The 20,820-nt window shown below is 43.5% G+C and overlaps 1 protein-coding gene across 10 annotated transcripts in view; it reads right to left on the reverse strand.

The window, feature by feature from the left end:
• The window catches only part of LOC128334349 (cadherin-8), a 374,299-nt gene that overhangs the window by 211,592 nt on the left and 141,887 nt on the right, over positions 1-20,820 (reverse strand). For all 10 annotated transcript variants that reach the window (XR_008311263.1, XR_008311262.1, XM_053271066.1 and 7 more), the window contains one exon: positions 2,817-2,936. Coding sequence is in view for 7 of the 10 variants with exons in the window: in XM_053271066.1 (XP_053127041.1) it covers positions 2,817-2,936 (120 nt within the window). In the remaining 3 variants the exon portion in view is untranslated. The remainder of the gene's footprint in view (positions 1-2,816; positions 2,937-20,820) is intronic.

Here is a 20,820-nt window from a genome sequence, read left to right on the forward strand (position 1 = left end):
CTACTTGACTCAGGACAGGAGAAGAGGTACTGGGGGGAGCCATTAAGACTATTGCTATCCATCCCCAGCACAGCATCCTTCCAGTGGCTGTTGCTAGTGTCTATCTTGTGTTTCTTATTTAGATTGTGAGCCCTTTGGAGGCATCATTTTATTCATTCATTCATTCATGTATATGTAAATCATTTTGAGAACTTTGGTTGAAATTGTTTGGTTGAAAGCATCGTAAATATTTGTAATACAGCAACTTATCTACAAAATAGATTACATACTAAAACCAAATATTTAACTCCTTTTGAACAAACAGTTTCAAGCACAGTGTTTGGAAGCAAAGCATACACGTGCATCATGATTATATCATTTGGTTTCTTTGCTGCCTCTTTGATCTTATGGGTTAACACTTTTGTTTCCATCTGCACAAATTCATTTTGCAATGTTCAGATCCACTTATTTATAACGCAAATGACTGTATTCAGATCCACAGACTGTATGACTGATCAGATCCACAGTCTACAAAATTAAGTTTTGATTGCGATTTGCTCTTTAGATTTTGAATTTTGTTTTCTTGGACACAAAATGTGGGATTTTTTTGTGGGGGTAGTCTAAAATTTAATTTCAGATTGTGCTTTTCAGGTTGGTGTTGTCAAATTCATAAGATTGCAATTTGAGACTTCCAAGCACATGCAAGTCAGTCAGTCAGGCATATGCAAGTAGCATACATACAACAAACAGTTATGTGGCACCATATTCAAGTGAGGTTTCTCGATATTTTTCATACAACAATACTTCTGGCAGAATTACGTGATTCCTCAGTGCCCCAAGGGAAAGCAATTAATAAGTTATTTGTAGAAACTGATAACAGTCTCTCTCTCAAAAAAGTCCCTGTTCTCATTTGGAAAGGTCAACATTTTTCCACTTCAGTACTTTGCTTTATAATGTTCTATTCAAAGCTTTTAATAGGACAATAAGCAAAACCTCATTGATCAGAAGAGTCTGGAAAACATCTCAAACTTTGAGGTAATCAATTCCAAGAGCAGAACATTCAAAATTGAAATGCTATTTGCAACAAATTGCACAGACATGAAAGAAACATACTTAGCCTGGAGAATTAATGTAGAGTTTTAGTAATTAAAACAAATTCTGGAATTCTCTGGAATTCTCTCCCTCCCTCTCTCCCTCCCCCCTCTCCCTCCCCCACTCTCTCGCTTACACACACAGGTCAACTCCATACATTGACCTACAAGGATTCATCTGAAGTTCTCAACAAAGCCTATGTGCATGTTCAAATACTATGTACACATAATTGGGAAGCCTATCTTCTGCAGTGTATCTGATCACACTCAAGCCCAAACTACAAATCTATTTAGGAAATAGACATTGTTTTCTTGTACATTATTTTACCATTCAAGATAAAAAATGGAATTGTATTTTTAATAAATTGTTGGTAACAAAAAACCAAAAAAAACCCCAAAACATGACATTTTAAGTATAAGTTTAAAATGTGCAGTTTGGTCCTGTGTGTGTGTGTTTAGATAGATAGATAGATAGATAGATAGATAGATAGATAGATAGATAGATAGACACATACTTAACCCTTTCCCCCACTGCTCTACATTTCCAATGAAAATTCTGCTCCTGAAACTACTAATAGTTCTGGAATGCAAACTGTACCCAAGATCATTTCATGCTGCATTCTGGACCAAAATAAAAAGGCTCCCAGGAATGTTATCAGTGCTTCAAGCACTGCTGAAGCCGCTGCTGCTCACAGAAGCTTGGGCGGGGAGGGGGCACGTTAAAATTTCTCCAATGTCATTTGCCCAGACATGAATTCCAGTCACCCATGGCAACCAGGAAAGTGGTTAAAGACAAGTTTGTATGAAGTTGCCTTGTAATGAGTCAGACCATTGGTCCATTCTGTTCAGCAGTTCGCAGGCTGGCAGCAGTTCTCCAAGCTGTCAGGCAAAGGATACTTTGCAGCTACCTTTTAAATAGAGGTGCCATTTATACAAAATTTGCTCCTCCCCAATACAAATGCATACGTGTGTGTGTGTGTGTGTGTGTGTGTGTGTGTGTGTGTGTGTGAGAGAGAGAGAGAGAGAGAGAGAGAGAGAGAGAGAGAGAGAGAGAGATTAATTTAGGGGTAGGTGTGTGTAGAGAGAGAGAGATTAATTTAGGGGTAGGTGTGTGTGTGTGTGTGTGTGTGTGTGTGTGTGTATGTGTGTGTGAGAGAGAGATTAATTTAGGATAGGAGTGTTTGTGTGTGTCTGTGTGTGTCTGTGTGAAAGAGAGAGAAAGATTAACATAGGGATAGGTGTTTATGAGTGAGTGTGTGTTATCTCAAACAAGTAATGTTTATGTGTAATATAGTTAATGTTCAAAATCTCACAGAAAACAATGTTTCCTTTACCCAAGGACTAAAATCAAGGCTTAATAACTTCCTGATACTCAGAACACTCATCAAGATTATGAAAAAGGTTTGCTTCTGTTCTGAAGACTAGAAGAAAGGCTTGAGAAAGATCAAAATATTCCTACTGATAACAGCGGTCTTTTGACTCGGTCTTTCCTGCTATCTTGGTCTTAGTTGCCTCAACAACATTAGTAAACAGACTTCTCTCTTTGTATCTCTGTACTTTGTCAGGCCACTCTGTGTAGCAGTGGGAAATGAGTCCAATGCTGACACTCTACAGATTGACTTATGTTGACAGCCCCCTACCTAAGCATTATATTTAAACGCAGTGAGTGAAGCAGCATTCAAGAGAGACGTGGCATTCCTCTCACAGCCCACAACCTGGGGGAAATTGGCAGTCAGAAGCACCCACCTGTATGTGGTTCAACTGAAAAGTAAGGCTGCCCTTCTAAGATGCTGTAGACTAGCTTGGCGCTGTTTCCATAAACAGGATCATCCGCATCAGTCGCCGTCACTTTGGTGACATAAGTACCTAATGAAAAAGAAAAGGATACTTAATGAACGTTTGGGGCCTTTGAAGCATTGATCTGCTAAGGAAGGACCCTCCCTACAGTCTGGTCCCACCACTTCTCTCGTCCCTTATTTCCCTAGAGAATTTTCCCTGCAAACCTCGACCACCATCAGACACCTGCAGGTCTCCTGCTGTTGGATAACTCGACCATAGGCATCTGCAGGGGCAGCAAGGGAGACAGTGACCTTCCCCCCCTCCCCCCCCCTCCAACTTTGGATTCATGGTCATATTCATGTTTACATATTTCATGGATATTTTAATGTGTATATATTTGTAGTGTGTGTACGTGTGTGTGTAATTCATCTCACCCCAAGAAAAATTCTGGTGGATGCCCATGACCTCTACCCATTTCCTGTACCCACTCAACATATTTAATGACTAGAAACATAGGAATCTGCCTTATACTGATCCAGGCCATTGGCCCACTGACTGGCAGTTGTGCTCAAGGTTTCAGGCAGGAGTCTTTCCCAGCCCTATGTGGAGATGCAAAGGATTGAACACGGGACCTTTTGCGTGCAAAGCTGATGGTCCACCACTGAGCTACAGACCCATTCCCTAAAACAGTATTCTTCATTGTAAGGCCTGAGGGTCAATGGCAGACTATCAGCATAATATCAGCATATAATATGTAGGAATGTGTATGCTACCTACACACACACACACACACACACACACTTATTTATTTTATTTATTTATGTATTACATTTATATCCCGCTCTTCCTCCAAGGAGCCCAGAGTGGTGCACTACATACTTGAATTTCTCTTTCGCAACAACCCTGTGAAGAAGGTTAGGCTGAGAGAGAAGTGACTGGCCCAGAGTCACCCAGCTAGTATTATGGCTGAATGGGGATTTGAACTCGGGTCTCCCTGGTCCTAGTCCGGAACTCTAACCACTACACCACGCTGGCTCTCTGGTATAAATCAGCACCACGCTGGCTCTCTGATATAAATCAGCCCTGTGATATAAATCACAGGGCTGCAGAGCTTCAGTCCTCCAGCTGGTTTTGGACTACAACTCCCATCATCCCCAGCCACAATGACCAATGCTCAGGGATGATGTTCCAGGTTGTGCAGCCCTGAGTTAGAACAATATTTTTTTCCAAACCATAGAAAGCAACAAATGATGAAAATATCGCACGCGCCCCCCCCCCCCCCCACCAAACCACATCCATTATGGCTTGGTACTCTTCTGACATCTTCAACATCTAACACATAAGAACGTACCACCATCCCCTACTTCCCATTTCAAATTTCCCCTTTATTTTTCTCGAACTTGTCTCATATCTTCCTATTGATATTTCAATTTCAATGAAATTTCAACATTTCTGCATAGGCTCAAATCATAATTTAATTCTTAGAAGAGGGCTTGATAAATCCCAGGCACCAGGGAGCCATGAGGCCTAGAAATTTAACTTTAGTGCCTAGACTATGATATTCAGAGGTCAAGTTATTTAATACAATCTTAATTTTTCCCAGGCAACCCTGTTTCTCTTCTAAGAATGCTACTTGTAAAGGGGACAAAGAAATGCCCAACTAAAACCGGTAATTTTGCCAAGTGTCCACTGTCTGGCTCAAATTTTGGGGCTGACTCCTAGATTGAAAGAAAAATTGTCGAAGACCATATTTAGAAACTTTTTTTGTCTTCCTGATAGATGCTTTTGAAAATGTTTACAGTTTTGGTTCTAATGGTACTTATACATCTTCTCCTTCATTTCTTTAATGAATTTATTTATCATTGTTCCTATTGATAATAGAACATATTAATCAACTACTGACAGGATGGGGAAATAAAAATATCGGATGAGCAGTAAAGAAACAGATGATCAATTCCCCAAGTGCACAATTAGCATGTCTCAGATGTTCCTGGGAAGAGAGTCACTTTCAGCAGCTCCCTGAAGACCAAAATGAGGGAGCAGAACAAGCCTCTTCTGGGAGGGAGTTCTGCAGCTTTGGTGCCACAATTGAAAAGATCATGCTCCAAGTCCATCAGACTGTGGAGGAGCCTGGAGACAGTGGAGGAACCTGGAGACAGTGGAGGAGCCTGGAGACAGTGGAGGAGCCTGGAGCAGAGATTCAAAGGAGGCAGCAGACAGTGGAGGAGGCAGGAGCAGGGATTCAAAGGAAGGTTTTACAGTACAGGTCAGTTCATTACATGGAGAAAGTGGTCCTTAGATTAAAGCTCACTTTCCCTCTCTTAGCTAGAACTAACTCTACTGTGCTCCAATAGACAGTTGCCTGAGGAAAGCTGAACTGGAGGTGTGTAGTTCTGCCCTCTGTGATAGGCCAGAGGGAGGTTACAGCCCCAGGAAGAATATCTCTGTTTCAGGACCCCATGTTTCATCATTGAAAAGTTGTGTGGGTGCAAGAAAGTCACACAGCTGTACATAGGAACATAGGAAGCTGCCATATACTGAGTCAGACCATTTGTCTGTCTAGCTCAGTATTGTCTTCACAGATTGCAATGGTTTCTCCAAGCTTGCAGGCAGGAATCTCTCTCAGCCTTATTTTGGAGACTCCAGGGAGGGAACTTGGAACCTTCTGCTCTTCCCAGAGCAGCTCCATCCCTTGAGGGGAAAATCTTGCAGTGCTCACACATCTAGTCTCCCATTCATATGCAACCAGGGTGGACCTTGCTTAGCTAAGGGGACGTCATGCTTGTAGCCACAAGACCAGCTCTCCTCTCCTAGATAGATAGATAGATAGATAGATAGATAGATAGATAGATAGATAGATAGATAGATAAGAACATAGGGAGCTGAGACTGGCAGCGGCTTCTCCAAGGTTGCAGGCAGGAATCTCTCTCAGCCCTATCTTGGAGATGCCAGGGAGGGAACCTGAAACCGTTTGCTCTTCCAACAGCAGCTCCATCCCCTGAGGGGAATATCTTCCAGTGCTCACACTTCTAGTCTCTCATTCATATGCAACCAGGGCAAACCCTGCTTAGCTAAGGGCACAAGTCATGCTTGCTACCACAAGACCAGCTCTCCTCTCCTCAAAATCCTCTCAAAATTTTCAAAATCATAGGGAAGCTTGGAATCGTACTTTTGTGCAAAGGTTTCCTGCAAAATCTATGAGGCATGCCACAGGCTACTTGATTTGCTGTGCAAGTGCAAAATGTTTCCACGATCTCAACATTAGTCTGGAACACAAGTAGTACTAGCTAGCACAATAGGTTTGCATTTGCACCTCAAATGGTTATAAATCCTCCTCCTATGTGTGTACCCTTGAGCAGAAATATGGAGATTGGAGAACCTTCATGGGGAGAAGAAATTTTTTTAAAGCATATTATTTGAAGTATCTTTGTAAAATATAGGATAAAACTACCATTACAATGATGTAGACTTCAAGCATTTGCAAAAGAATCATATCAAAGGGATACAAAATTCCAGTTGAATAATACAATATAATATATTACATTTAAGTTGTGGAATAGCACATTTCAAAGAACCTGGCAATGTTACAGCAGCTGGATAGAAAATCAATGGTTTAAAAAATGATATATTTCATTTCTTTGATTTCCAGCTATAATAATAGTTTCAACTACCCATTGCCAGGCTATGAATATCCTTTATTGTCTCTGAAATGACTTTGTCTTGCCTAGTTCCTCTTTGACTTTGCATTATCCAGAGTTTTTTCCCCTAAGTGTGAAAAATATTCTACCTATTCAGACCACTCTTTGGATATATACAAAGGAAATTAAAGCAACTCAAATCCAATTCAGATTGTCTCTACTGGCACAATTTAGATTTGCATGTTGGAATCAAATTGTGACATTAATTAATTGAATTCATATGCAATAAAGTCAAGGGGCAGAGAGAAGGGCAGGGGGCAAAAGGCATTACCCATTAGGTGAGAAAGTGGGTAGACGGAGGCAAGGAATGGGGTAGAGTAAGTGGATGGTGCAGTGGGGAAGTAACTTGCCTAGGGAGCAAGAGGTTGCTGGTTTGAATCCCCGCTGGTATGTTTCTCAGACTATGGGAAACACCCATATTGGGCAGCAGCGATTTAGGATTATGCTGAAAGGCATCATCTCATCCTGCGTGGGAAGAGGCAATGGTAAACCCCTCCTGTATTCTACCAAGGACAACCACAGGGCTCTGTGGTTGCCAGGAGTCAACACCAACTTGATGACACAACTTTACTTTAAGTTGATTTGAACCATTCCATGCCTTTATGGGTTCACTGGTTCACTTTTCTCTGCCTTCCATTCCTCCCGAATTCCAGTTTAGGTTCGGAATGGAAATTCAAAATTGGACATTCAAAGGCACTTGAAGAATATGTCAGGTTTCTTCTTCCCACAGAGAAACTGGAATTCAAATAGTATTTCAGAGTTTCTCCGAAGCAGGGAACTACAGAGAATTTCCTCAGATGATTTCTCAACCACACTTGCTTTAACTAGGGAATTGAAGGTGTCACTGATTTACTGCAGTGGAAGGTTTGGTGGCCTGTAGCACCTGCAGGGGGAGTTTTGGTGGGGAAATAGTATATAAGTAAAGGCTTAAACACCATCATCCTCAGCACTATGGCCTCAGAATGGATTAGGTCCCTGCATGGCTGCTATGAAATAAACCTCTAAACCAGTGATTCCCAACCAGGGTTCCTCCTGATGTTGCTGAACTCTAAACATCCCCAGAAACAATAAATTTTAGCTGGGGGGTGATAGGAGTAGTCTTAGGAATCACTGGTCTAAAGAAATACTGTCAAGTTTTAACTATGTTAACTATTATTGTTGCTGCTGTTGCTGCTACTACTACTACTGGAGATGATCACAAGTTTTCTTTGGTTTTTCTTAAAAAAACATTTATTTAACCACTTCTGTTAAACAGAAGAGGAGCCTAGAGCCAAAGCAAGGCAGGAGGCTTGAGGTGAGGTGAGAGGCTGGAGGTGAAGCTTTGCTATAGTCTGCTTTTGAAATCCTTGAAAATGTTTGAGGCTCTTCTCAAGATTGGTGAGAAGAGCCTCTAAGGGGTTTCCTTGCAGACGAGCAGACAGTCTGCTCTGGGCAGCCGCAGCAGCCACCCACATGACTGCCATGGTCCATGATGGAGCCGGTGGGGACTGGGAGAATCGGGGGCCGCATGTCCCCCAGAAGTTCTAGTATGCCCTGTGTGAGTACGCAGGGCATACTGGCGAGACCCCCGAGCCGGGAGGCTGCTTTTAAGCCTCCCAACTGGTGGTCTACTCATGAGTAGACACTGCATGGAGTCATGCCGTGGCTACTTGTGATTTTGAAAACTGGGTTTGTGGAGCACTCGCTAGTTAAGCGGGTTAACCATTGCCTGCGAGCCCGGTGGCTCACACAGTCAGGTGAAATTGGGCTAGGCTCTCCTAGCCCGATTTTGCCTGATCATCAGAATAGCCTGTGTGTGTGTGTGTGTGTGTGTGTGTGTGTGTGTGTGTGTGTGCGTGTGTGTTGATACTCCAGGGAGCTGCAGGGAGAAATGGCAGGATTTACATTCCAGACAACAGGGGTTCTCAAGTTTGGCTCCCATCATGCCCTGTTGTAATCGACAATATGGCAATGGGCACTAGGATCCAGCCACATGTAGGGACCCACAGGGAAATAACAAAATGTTTCAGAGCAGTGAGAAAAGAACCCATGTCCAATTCTCCTTCTCAACCACTAAGCTAACCGGGTGACCTTGTGACAATCCCATGCACAGATTAATCAGAAATCAAATTAATAAATACAAAAAATTCTTACTACCATGTGTTTTTTTAAATGTCTTTTTTCAAAGGAGGCATGACTCTACCTCCCCTGCTGAGAGACATGTTACTAAGCTGGTAATAATCAGCTTAATAAGTAAAAGACAACAGACTCAACTTTTCACAGAACTATTGAATGTTGGCTATCTTTGAGAATGTATGTGGTTGAGAATTTACTGATGTAGTTTTATTCTTTTGACAATTCTTTTCTTCATATGCAGAATAGTTTTGGGAGGTGAATTCTAAAATATACTTAACTAGCTGGCCCAGGCATAGAGCATCTGTGTCTCTAGCTCTCCCTCTTTCTCAGCCTCTCCCTCTTTCTCAGCACCCCTCCCTCATTCTTGGCCCCTCGTTCTCCCCCCTCCCCCTATTCTTCCCCCCACCAATGTTTTTTCTCTCTGGCTGGCCGTGTGGCCAGCCACTTTTTCCGGCCGCCCACTGATTTCTTTCCCCTGTCCACCGCCACTTTCTCTCCCATCCCCCACTGCCACTGCTTTCTCTCACCCACTGCCACTGCTTTCACATTCTCTCTTCCCGCTGCCACGACCGCTTTCTGTCCCTGCCTACCCGTCTGCCTGCCCATTCACTGGCCTGTTCATTGACCTTATGTTCCCCACCACCGTTGCTTTCCTCTCCTCCTCCCCTCGCTCGCAAACTCTCAATCAATCAATTATAATCAATTGATCAATTGTCGGGAACTCTTGTGAGAGCTGCCATGCATGGGATTAGTGACGGGTACATCTAAGAGAATTATATAGAGAGATATTCTTTTCCAAGTCTAGGCCTCCTCCTCCCTCTTCCTCCTTACTTTGGTGGCAAAAAGATCATGAGAACTCGCCCACTATCTTTCACACAGTATTTAGTATTTGACACTGACAGACAACTGGCATGCAGCAACTCTAGTATTTCTCTCTCTCACGCATACACACATACACACACACTCTCTCACACACAATTGGCAATAAAATTTGGAGCAAGATTCATTCCCCTGCTAAGTGAGCAAAGAGGCACCTTTTAAAAGTGGTAATACTCCTTATTGAGCAGGGGGACAGCAACTGGTCCTATCCATCCCCAGCACAGCATCCATCCAGGGGCTGTTGCTGGTGTCTATCGTATTTAGTTTGTGAGTCCTTTGGAAACAAGGAGCCATTTTATTTATATCTATGTAAACTGCTATGTAAACTTTTGTTGAAAAGTGGTATGTAAATATTTGTATTTAAATCCAAATCACTATCAAAATCTGACTTTTGAGATTTGAAAAGGCAACAGATTGTGAATGTTTGCAAACATTTCATTTTGGCTTTATTTCTAATTCCCCACTATTTCCTCCAAGAGCTCCCAGTCAAGTGTTCCTGCATTTATCCTCAACACCACAGCACTGTAGGATTACGCCCAATTTACTGATGGAAGATGGAGACACAGACTACAAGATCAATGGCAGAGTTAGGACTGGACACGCTAATTTGGAGGTAGCCCAGAGAGAACCCCTGTATCTATATTACGTTTGAGGGCTAAACAGCCCAAGACGACAGGATCATAGTCCCTATGGTGAACTTTTCACCTGCCTGAGGTTGGCAAGACCCACAGCTAGTCGCCCAGCAAGGTCTGAATATCGAAGACTGAATGGGATACCCTCACCCCTCTTTCAAAGAGAAGGCAGTAGACAGTAAGAAAGGGAGAAAACATTGAGTCAAAAGCTTGACAAGGCATCTGCCCTCCGTGAGGAGGCCAAAACCAAGGCTGTGAGGTGTGTGTGCATATAGCAGAACTTTTCAGAGATTTATTGTAGGGATGTGCACAGAACTGGCTGGCCTGGTTCGGTTCGAGTCTGAACCTGAACCTGACCAGACCAGTTTGGTCTGGCACCCCTTTGAAACACCCCCCCCCCAGTTTGGTTCGGTCTGGGGGGGATTTCCCCCTCCTGGCACTGGCCTCGATCATCACCCCCGACCCGTTCAGCTGCTTTATTCGGCCCATTTGGGCCTCCAAAACAGCGGCCATGTTGCCCGCTGCCGCGCATGTGCAAATGGCCTCTGCAAGGCCCAGCATGGCCCAGGACCTCACAGAGGCCATTTGCACATATGTGGTGGCAATTTTTATGAGAGGCCTTGAACCATGCCGTGGGCAAAATGGCAGTCATGCCACCATACTGAGGCTCGATGGGGCTGGATAAAGCGGCCAAACTGGCCACAGCAGTGATGACCTTCACGGACACCCCCCCCCACACACACTGCAGCCTAGAGGAAACCCCTGAAGGGGCTAAAGGTTAAAAAAAAATCTAAAAAAGAATCGTGAACCCCGCCGAACGGTCGGGGTGGGTGGGTTTGGTACAACCCTAAATGGTCAAACTGAATCAGTTTGACCTCGAACAGGTTTGGAGTTGAACCTGTTTGCACATCCCTAATTTACTGTTGGCAGAGAGCAATATTTTGAAGTAACAGCTTAAAGAATTTAAGGACACTGCCAGTGTTCCCTCTAAGGCATGTGCATGTCCACGCGCTCACATGGTTTTTGATGTTTACTCAGTTAATTTTAGATCCTGATCAGGTTGAATCAGGAAGGTCCACTCTGAATACATGTGCACGCACACTTCCTTGATACTGCTGCCCAGAACAAAATTCATTCTGCACACAGATGAAAAAAATTAGACGGACTGTATTCTGAGCTTGATTGGGCTACAGTGAACTTATTTAGTGAAAACACACAAAAAGAGACATGAAGGTTGTTCACAATCCACAAAGGGGTGGAATGGGGGGGGGAGAAGGAGCCCACCTGCCTTCCCGCAGATGACCACAGCCTGACTCGTGCGCCCAGATGAGTGCTTCAGTAGCAAGACAAGCGATGATCGAGAGGAGAAGGAAGCTAGGGCATCAGGTACCCCATAATGCACAATGCAAGTATCATGGTGCATTGGGCAAACTCCTTGTTGACTGACTGCTCTTTCCACCAGGCTCTATGATGAAGATGGCTGCCAGCAGCCCGGGAGCAGCTGCCCGGAGCATGGCACACATGAGCAGGAAGGAAGGGTGGAGGTGCATACTTGTCCCCCTACCTCACTTTTACCCTGGGTTTTAAATCAGGGCTACTCAGTGGGGAAGCGGTGGGATTGGGAGCGATCCTGTGGCTTCTCACAACCAGGGAGTGGTGGCTCTTACAGGAGAGCTGGTCTTGTGATAGGAAGCATGACTTGTCCCCTTAGTTAAGCAGGGTCTGACCTGGTTGCATATGAATGGGAGACTAGATGTGTGAGCACTGTAAGATATTCCCCTCAGGGGACGGGACCTTCTCTGGGAAGAGCATCTAGGTTCCAAGTGCCCTCCCTGGCATCTCCAAGATAGGGCTAAGAGAGATTCTTGCCTGCAACCTTGGAGAAGCCACTGACAGACTGTGTAGACAATACTGAGCTAGATAGACCAGTGGTCTAACTCAGTATATGGCAGCTTCCTATGTTCCTATGAGGGCAGAGCGGGCAGTGCCCACCTGAAAATACCTGAAAAATATTTGCCAGTCATTTTATCTCCTCTATTTTCTGCAGTTATGTCCCTGTCTCCCTGTCTGTGCCTCTTCCCTGTCTGCAGCCTGGTCCCAGTGTGTACGTACGGTGGGCAACAATGCCAGAATTCTGTAAACACCAATAGAAACACACAGAGTTGCTCAAATCTGAATATTAATGAGGCATGAGCTAATTACAAGGCTTGCCTTTATTTTCAGAACCAGATAGAGCTTAAAATGCCTGAGCACTAATCAGAAGATATCATGCTGATTGACTCCTCAGGCAGCCAATCAGACTGCCCAGAGGGAGGGGAAGCCTTTTTTCTTTTAGCTACTTCTCAAATTCTATTCAGTAAGCTTTTGCAGTTTATTTGTTTGGACATTTTTCCCAAGCAGGATCCTGTAGAGTGTGGGAGAAGAGTCAAGAAGGAAAGGGAGGGAAAGGGAAGAAGAAAATGGAGTTGTTGCTGAATAAAACTTTAGTTAAATCTACCTAAGATTGGATTTTGTGTATGTGAGGGAAGCAGTTATAAAACACTACTCAGAAGAAGCCAATCACACACACACACACACACACACACACACACACACACACACACACACACGGTATAAAAATATTATAGAGATAGAGATAGAGATAGAGATGATAGAGATAGAGATAGAGATAGAGATATATAGTCACCATTTTGGTTAGACAGCAGGTAGGCTGGCTGGCTGGATGATCTTTTGCTGGCTTCTTTGTTTGCATGTGTTCAGAGGGGAGGAATACAACCTCTGCTTTCTCTCCCTTTCTCTCTGCTCTGATCTGAATACAAAGCATTATGGCCCATTTTGAAAATGGCATGTCATAAAACATTGGAAGTAACAGCAAACTAAGACCGAACTAATTAGAACAGAACCTGGCATAAGAAGCCAGAAAGTTCTTTTAGGGTATATGCATGGATTTCTGAGTTCAAACTGCTTTTAAAATATTTGCAGAAGTAGCTTTCCATGTGGGTGTAGTGTATGTAGAGAAGGAATGGATTATGTTGGAGGGGAATAATTTTAAAAATCCATTTACTATACAGAGAGCTAACCCAATTTTTCTCTGGATGGAGACCAGTATATGTAACATTAATATGTCCACTGGCAGTTCAGGTTCATTGGGCAAGGATTAAGGACCTTGTTACTTGCTAAGATGCTTGCAAAAACATTTGTTGTTTGCTAGGATGGACCCAGGCTAAGTGGTGCATTCCCAAGGTAGGCAGAAAGTGGTACTTGGCTGTTTTGCAGGCATGGGGTAGGGAGAGGGCATCTCCATGCACCTTTGCTTCCCATGGTGTACAGGAGACCGTTTATAGCTGCAACAAGCATCACTGAAAAACCTGTGGTTTTTTTCTATTATTTTCTATTACTGCTTTGGGAACTTTTGTTGAAAAACAGTATATAAATATTCATTGCATTTGTTTCCAACTGTGTTAGATACAAATCTGCACACTACTGTATTCCTGTTATGCACTATAAAGCAACTGATGTTTTCCATATTTCTCGGTATCTCTGCTGATGAGCAATTGAGATTTGTGTGCTTGTGGGGGGGTGTGTTTGTATTTTGATCCCACTCATTAGCTACAAATCTGCACTTTGCCACTTATTGCTAAGGCACCTGCCTAATCCTGTCTCCACTTTTACTGCTGCCCACAATTGGCTCCACCTCTCACGATCTGTGGCTCCAACTTCATAAAAGGGCCTCCGAACAGGTTCGAAAGACTGGTGGTCCTGCTGGTTCGAAGGCGGGGGATAACTTTAAGGACTGGAGAGGCTGGAGAGGATGCACCCCCCCCCGAGTTCCCCCTGCTGGCACTCTCTTTAAAAATGGTCCATGGGGTGGCAGTGTACCTCACTGCTGCCCCATTGCTTCCTTGGACCGGAAGTGAGCAGAAGTACCTGATGCACGTGTGTGCATCATGCCAGCTTACACACATACCCAACATGCACACACATGCTGGGTACTTCCAGTCACTTCCGGTTCAAGGAGGCAACGGGGCAGCAGTGAGGTATCCTGCTGCCCCACTGGACCATTTTTAAAGAGAGCAGTAGCAGGGAAAACATGGCGGTGGGGAGTGCACCATCCCCAGTCCTTAAAGTTATTCCCCCCACCTTCGTACTGGCAGGCACTGGTTCCATGCACACCACAAGCTCCAACCATCCCACCTTGCCTAGCACCCCCACCCCCAAGTCCTAGGAACCACCAGACACTACTGCAACCAATCCTACCTGGCTTGCCCTGTCCTACCCAGGTACAACTGGTCATGAGAACGACCTCATGATGAGTTCTTCTAAAACAAATAATTCACTGGCATAACCCAAGTTGCTCTTGGTCATGATTACAATCTATAAGTGATTCTCTAGACTCTGCTCCAACATTCTAATTTGCCCCCCCCCCCGATTTGAGGCATGCACCTCCTGCTGTATTATGTAACATTAACACATTTTGGCTAGATCTGCAGGGAAACTTTCACATGTTATTTTTACAACTTGCTGCATCTTTCCTCAAGACACATTTCTGTAATGCTAATCACAATGTGATTAAATGTGGACTGCAAGGACGTTCAACAGATTTTAATTAATGGATGCCTTCTAATGTGATTTAAATGACTCATTGTTTCAATCTCTCAGTGCAGCTTTCAGAGTCTCCTTATAAAATAACAATGGCAAATGTAGATAATAAAAGTTGTTTGTGCACGCACACACATCTGTATGCTTGTATGTGTGTCTGTACGTTCATTCGTTCCTCTCTCTCTCTCTCTCTCTCTCACACACACACACACACACACCACAACAAACTAGATTAACTTCCTTCATAAAGTAAAAATGTGTGTGCTTCTGTAGTAGTTCTGTTCTGTTGCTTATGCCCCGTTTTTTATGTGCAAGCCAGGATGCCCAATCTGCACATTACTCAGGAAGAAAAATGCATACTGCACCCCAGAGAAGGAAAGTACAAGGATTGTGGTGTGCTGGTGAAATGTGTGTATTGAAGAAAATAAAACTTGTATGCCCTGAAGGACTGTGCTCACAGCATTTGAAATTTACATGCATTCATATTCAATGAAGAAACAATTTTCTTGAAAGGCTGTCATGGCTAAAAAATAATAGCAATAAAAAGATGGCCTTACTGTAGCCAGCCCTAGAGGGACCAGACTGCATGTTTTCCAGAGGGCATTTCAGGCTTCCCTCTCGTCCCTCCCCCCACTACCAAACTCTGCAACACTTAAATTTTAACTTGATTTAGGAAAGGAAATATTCAAGTTAGCTGGGCAGCAACACTCAATTTGCATAGATAAAGTGTTATCTTTACTATGTTATAATCTTTTGGAGGTTCCCAGTGCTTAGAAATCTACAGCTTCAATCTTTTCAGCTAAGAATGATGTTACAGCCAAGGGCTGACATATTGTGCAAGGTTGTGTTTGTGTGTGTTTGTGTGTGTGTTGCTAATCCTGCATGCAGATGTGCAAGATTGCTCTTGCACAAACACAAGAATTGCACAGTTGCATGATGGATGCTCATTATTTCCAATGGCTGTCTATTGCACAACTCTTTGTACAATTACATGCATCTGCACAAGAGCGCTCTCGCACAATTGTGTGAATGCTTTGTTCAAAAGCACATGGAGGTTGAGCGACAAGCCAGCAAAGGATGGTAAACAAACTGTTGTCTTGGATAGCAGAAGCAAAGATCAAGCAGGCTTTTCAAACACACTTTCAAACACTTTATCCCTGCATCACCTTGCCTGGAATAAAACTCTGCCTATCAATCTGCTGCAAGAACAGAGGAACCCAGCTCAATAGGTTCAGAACGTGAAGCACGAAGGGAGAACCATAGTTCCCCTGGCACAGATAATGACAACGTATGTGACTTCTATTCTGTACAGCAGAAGTAGGCAGAAAATAGAACACAGTCCATCACTGGCCAGTTTCCAGTGTGGATGTGCACGGAACCAGGCAAGGCTGGTTCAACGGGGGGAGGGTGCATCTTCAAGGGAGGGTGCACATATCCCTCCCCCCACTTCCCTCCACCGGCACTCCCGTGCCGGCACTCCGCTGGGTTGTGTGCATCTTTAAGAGCAGGGCAGGGTGTACTTACTTCTCGTTCCACATTTCCCCCACTGGCACTACATTGCCAGTACTGCATACCTCCCTGCCGCCCCATCACCGTGTCTCCTGGAAGTGACCAGAAGTAACAGAGGTGCCTGTGTGCGCTGGGCACAGAAATACACACGTTGCAAGCGGGCACGCACACTCTGCGCACATTCCCGCTCACTTCTGGGAGAAGCGGCGACAGGGAGGCACACTGCCGCCCTGAAGGGCTTTAACAAAAATGTAGTGCCAGTGGGGGAAATGAGGAAGGAGGAGTGAGTGCACTCTCCCCTGCCCTTAAAGATGCACACAGCCCGCCGTCAAACCAGTGGAACCACCCGCAGATCAAACTGGTTCAGAGGCACATCCCTAGTTTCCAGTAGACCACTGGCTTGTTGCTCGGATTCTTGCAAAGAATGCTGAACTAGGTAGATCTTGGTTTGATCCAGCAAGCTATTTCTTATGTTCTCAGTTGCATACTCAGGATCAATTGATGCAGATTAAATATGCCAGAACTGTTTGGAGATTCCAAGGATGCATTCTTGCTTTGTAGATGGGAAACCCATGAGAGTCTTAGAAAGTAAAGAAGAGAAGCAGCAGATCATGCAAAATGGAACTCAACCAAGCTCTTTCTCTGGGTCAGATAAACTTTATTTCCAAAATGAAACATTTCCCAAGCTGTCCTCCTTTTATAAACTCTCTGGTAGCATGATTGCTGTTGTCATGGTAACTATATTTCTTTGAATAACACTGCAATAATCTCATAAAGACCTCTATAACTTGTTGACATGTAAATTATCATTGCCTTGAATTTTAAGGAATGCTCACTTCTCTTCTGTATTTTTTCAATTTATCAGAATGAATATAGTATGTTTAATTCATAATGGGTTTTTTTTTTTTTGTTAAAAGCTCTAGAGGATGCATGGCATATTGGAGGATATGCCTCTCAATGGCCATTATTTATAAGAGCTAAATGAAACTCCCTTAATACCTGATGCCGGGGACAAAGAGGGAAGAACAGTTGCCTTCATGCCCTCCTTGAAGATGTCCAGGAAGTATCCTACAGGCCACTGCTGGAAACAGAAAGCAAGGCTAAATGGAGCTTTGGTCAAATCCAGTAAGGCTCCTACATTCCTAGGAAATGTGTATTCAAAGGATTACACTCCTCAGCCAGTGCCAAATTTAGGCACAAGCTATTGATTGATTGATTGATTAAGTGCTGTCAAGTCAATGTCGACTCTTAGCGACCACATAGATAGATGGTCTCCAGGTTGATCTGTCTTCAACTTGGCCTTTAAGCTCTCTCAGTGCTGCATTCATTGCTGTCGCAATCAAACAAACAAAATATGACCAGATTTCAAGTCTTACATAATTGATTGAAAATAAAGGAGAAAGAGGAAAAGACTCTAAAAACAGGCATCATCGTTCTGATAAGTCAACAATACAATTACAGTCATCCCTTGCCAACCACGGTTTTACCAACCATGGTTTTGAGTATATGTGAATGGGAAATTGTGATGGGTCTTGCCAACTGCAATGTATCTGCAGTGGGCGAGGATTTTTAGTGATTTGGGGGGAGTGTCAACAATTTTGGGGGGGGCGGTTCAGAAGTTTAATCTGCTCATTCCTTTTGGTGAACATAGCTGACCTTGCTATTCCTTGCCAATTTAAAATGCCTTTGAGTGATTTTTTTTTTGGTGAGGAGGTTCAAAAATTTCCCAGAGGTTTGATCTGCTCATCCTTCTTGATGACTCTTGGAGATATTATAATTGTTTTGTGATTTTTAAGCATTTTTTAAAAAAAAATAATTCCATTATTATTACTATTATTATTATTAGTGGTCATGGTTCCACTACCGTGTTTCCCATAGACTCTCCAACAACAAATTTACTGATGGTGAGGTTACATAATTGTTTGTCACATTGAATTTATAAATCTGTACAGAGATAACTGAGTTTTATCCAAATTTTATTAGATCCGGACCTGGTTTAGACCAATGCCCATGGTCATGCTTATAGGTAGTGTTGTCCTCTTCAGGCAAGTGCTGCTGTAATCATGAGCAGTGCAGTGTTGGTGTGTTGGGTGCGGGGGGAGAGTAATGTGCCAGGGCAGGACTTCCAACCCATTTTTTAATGCCATGAGGGGGCCTTTTAAAACTTAACATAGCTTGGGCATGTCACAATCCAGCCATGTCCTCCCATTATTACAAGTTGTTGGAGGCTCTTCATTGCCTACCTGTATTTATTTATGCTGCAATAGCCTTTCCTACACTCATTCAAAGGCCCAGAGAGCAATAGTCCATTTGTAAAGGATATACTAGAACAGGGATTCTCAATGTTGTGTCTCCAGATGTTATTGGACTTCAACTCCCATAATCCCCAGCCAAAGGCCACTGGGCCTGGGGATTGTGGGAGTTGAAGTCCAATAACATCGGGAGACACAACGTTGAGAATCCCTGTACTAGAAGATATCTGGTGGAGAGTTATGTCTATCCATAGTTCCAAATAGACACCAGCAGCCCCATGAAAACAGCAAACTAGGGGGGTTATTGAGTACCACATGGGCAATGGGGAGAGGAGAGCTAGTCTTGTGGTAGCAAGCATGACTTGTCCCCATAGCTAAGCAGGGTCTGCCCTGGTTGCATCTGAATGGGAGACTTGATGTGTGAGCACTGCAAGATATTCCCCTCAGGGGATGAAGCCACTCTGGGAAGAGCAGAAGGTTTCAAGTTCCCTCCCTGGCAGCATCTCCAAGATCGGGCTGAGAGAGATTCCTGCCTGCAACCTTGGAGAAGCCGCTGCCTTTCTGTGAAGACAATACTGAGCTAGATAGACCAATGGTCTGACTCAGTATATGACAGTTTCCTATGTATTCAGTTTGAAACGTTTCATATTATGCAGGTCTGCATTAACTCATTTCTAGTCTGAATATGTTGCTGGTGAGCTCTGAATGAATTCAACTTTGAAATTTGCTCTTGGATTGTCAGCCTGCAATAATTCAGTGAGCCATGTTGTCATCTCCATATTTTTCCAGAAACTGGAGAACTGCAACCAAAGTTTGGCTAGTCATTTCAAAACAATTCATCCTCCGTCCTGCCTTTCACAATCATGTACTAACCCAATGGCTTCCTAGTCTGTCCATGGAGAGGAGAGCTGGTCTTGTGGTAGCAAGCATGACTTGTGATCTTAGCTAAGCAGGGTCTGCCCTGGTTGCATATGAATGGGAGACTAGAAGTGTGAGCACTGAAATATATTCCGCTCAGGGGATGGAACAGAAGGTTCCAAGTTCCCTCCATGGAAGCATCTCCAAGACAGGGTTGAGGGAGAGATTCCTGCCTGCAACCTTGGAGAAACCACTGCCAGTCTGTGAAGACAATACTGAGCAAGACCGACCAATGGTTTGACTCAGTATATGGCAGCTTCCTATGTCCCTGTTGTTCCTATGTTCCTTACTTCTTCCCACCAATAGGATGCAGTGACACTAATGCTCTGACCCTATGTTAGGACTTCCCCCTCCCAATTTTCTCCATGACCCTTCATTCCCTCAACTGTCTCTCTGTTCTAAGCTACTGATTTAGACTTTGAATCTCGACAGAGTTTTGAGGCTCACTGCTGTCCTAATGAGCAGAATGCCTATATTTAGTTATTTGATAGATCAAATCAAATCAAATCAAATATTTATTGTTACAGTCAACTGACCAGCCATAACAGGAAAAATATGTTAAACAACATAGAATACAAGCAATCAAAACAACAGCACAAGATAACAGCATATATGTTAAAAGAGCTCTAATCTCTAATGTAAGTAAACCATACAGATAATAATACACGATCATTTAGCCTGGGTTAAGGGCAAACTCGTGCCCTTAACTGCATTCTAACAGGCTGGCCTCTTTGGCGGGTTTCCCACTGAGACACACCAGTAGCTATGCAGCTGTTGGCAGTTCTCACATGGGAACAGCCTCGATGAACCCAAAGAGCCATAACAGGTTGTGTGTTTTTAACAACAAAAAGTATTCAAAAAGAGGTCTTTCCTTGAATACTTTTACTCATTTTATGATGATATATAAATATTACAGTTTCAGTGGGAGTTGTGCATCATAATGATGTGCAGTCTTTGGTATCTAGTTATCCATGCAGATGAAGAAGTGAGAAGACTTTTTCCTTTTCCTTTTCTTTCTTTTTTTTACACATAGAGCACATTTGGGAATTACAGTGCTGGAAGCTGTTTCAACAGTTTGGTAGATGGAAATAAGTCCTTAGTTTGCTCAAGATATCGAATAATACAAGGATCTGTAACCAGCATAATTTAGAAGGCAAGGTAAGGTCTAGCTAAGAATAAGGAGAAAATGGCATGGTTGCCCCAAGAGAAACAGAAGAATCTGCATCCTTTGAGGATTTTGATGTTATTCCCCAAAGAATCAGAAAGTGAATTTAGGATAAACCTTCCATCAACAGGAGAAGCAGCAAGTTCTTTTCTTTTAAGCTGTCATATAAAGGATGGTGCTTATCATGCATCACTGCTTCATTTC

Source organism: Hemicordylus capensis, chromosome 9 (genome assembly GCF_027244095.1).
Source record: "Hemicordylus capensis ecotype Gifberg chromosome 9, rHemCap1.1.pri, whole genome shotgun sequence".
Lineage (NCBI taxonomy): Eukaryota > Metazoa > Chordata > Lepidosauria > Squamata > Cordylidae > Hemicordylus > Hemicordylus capensis.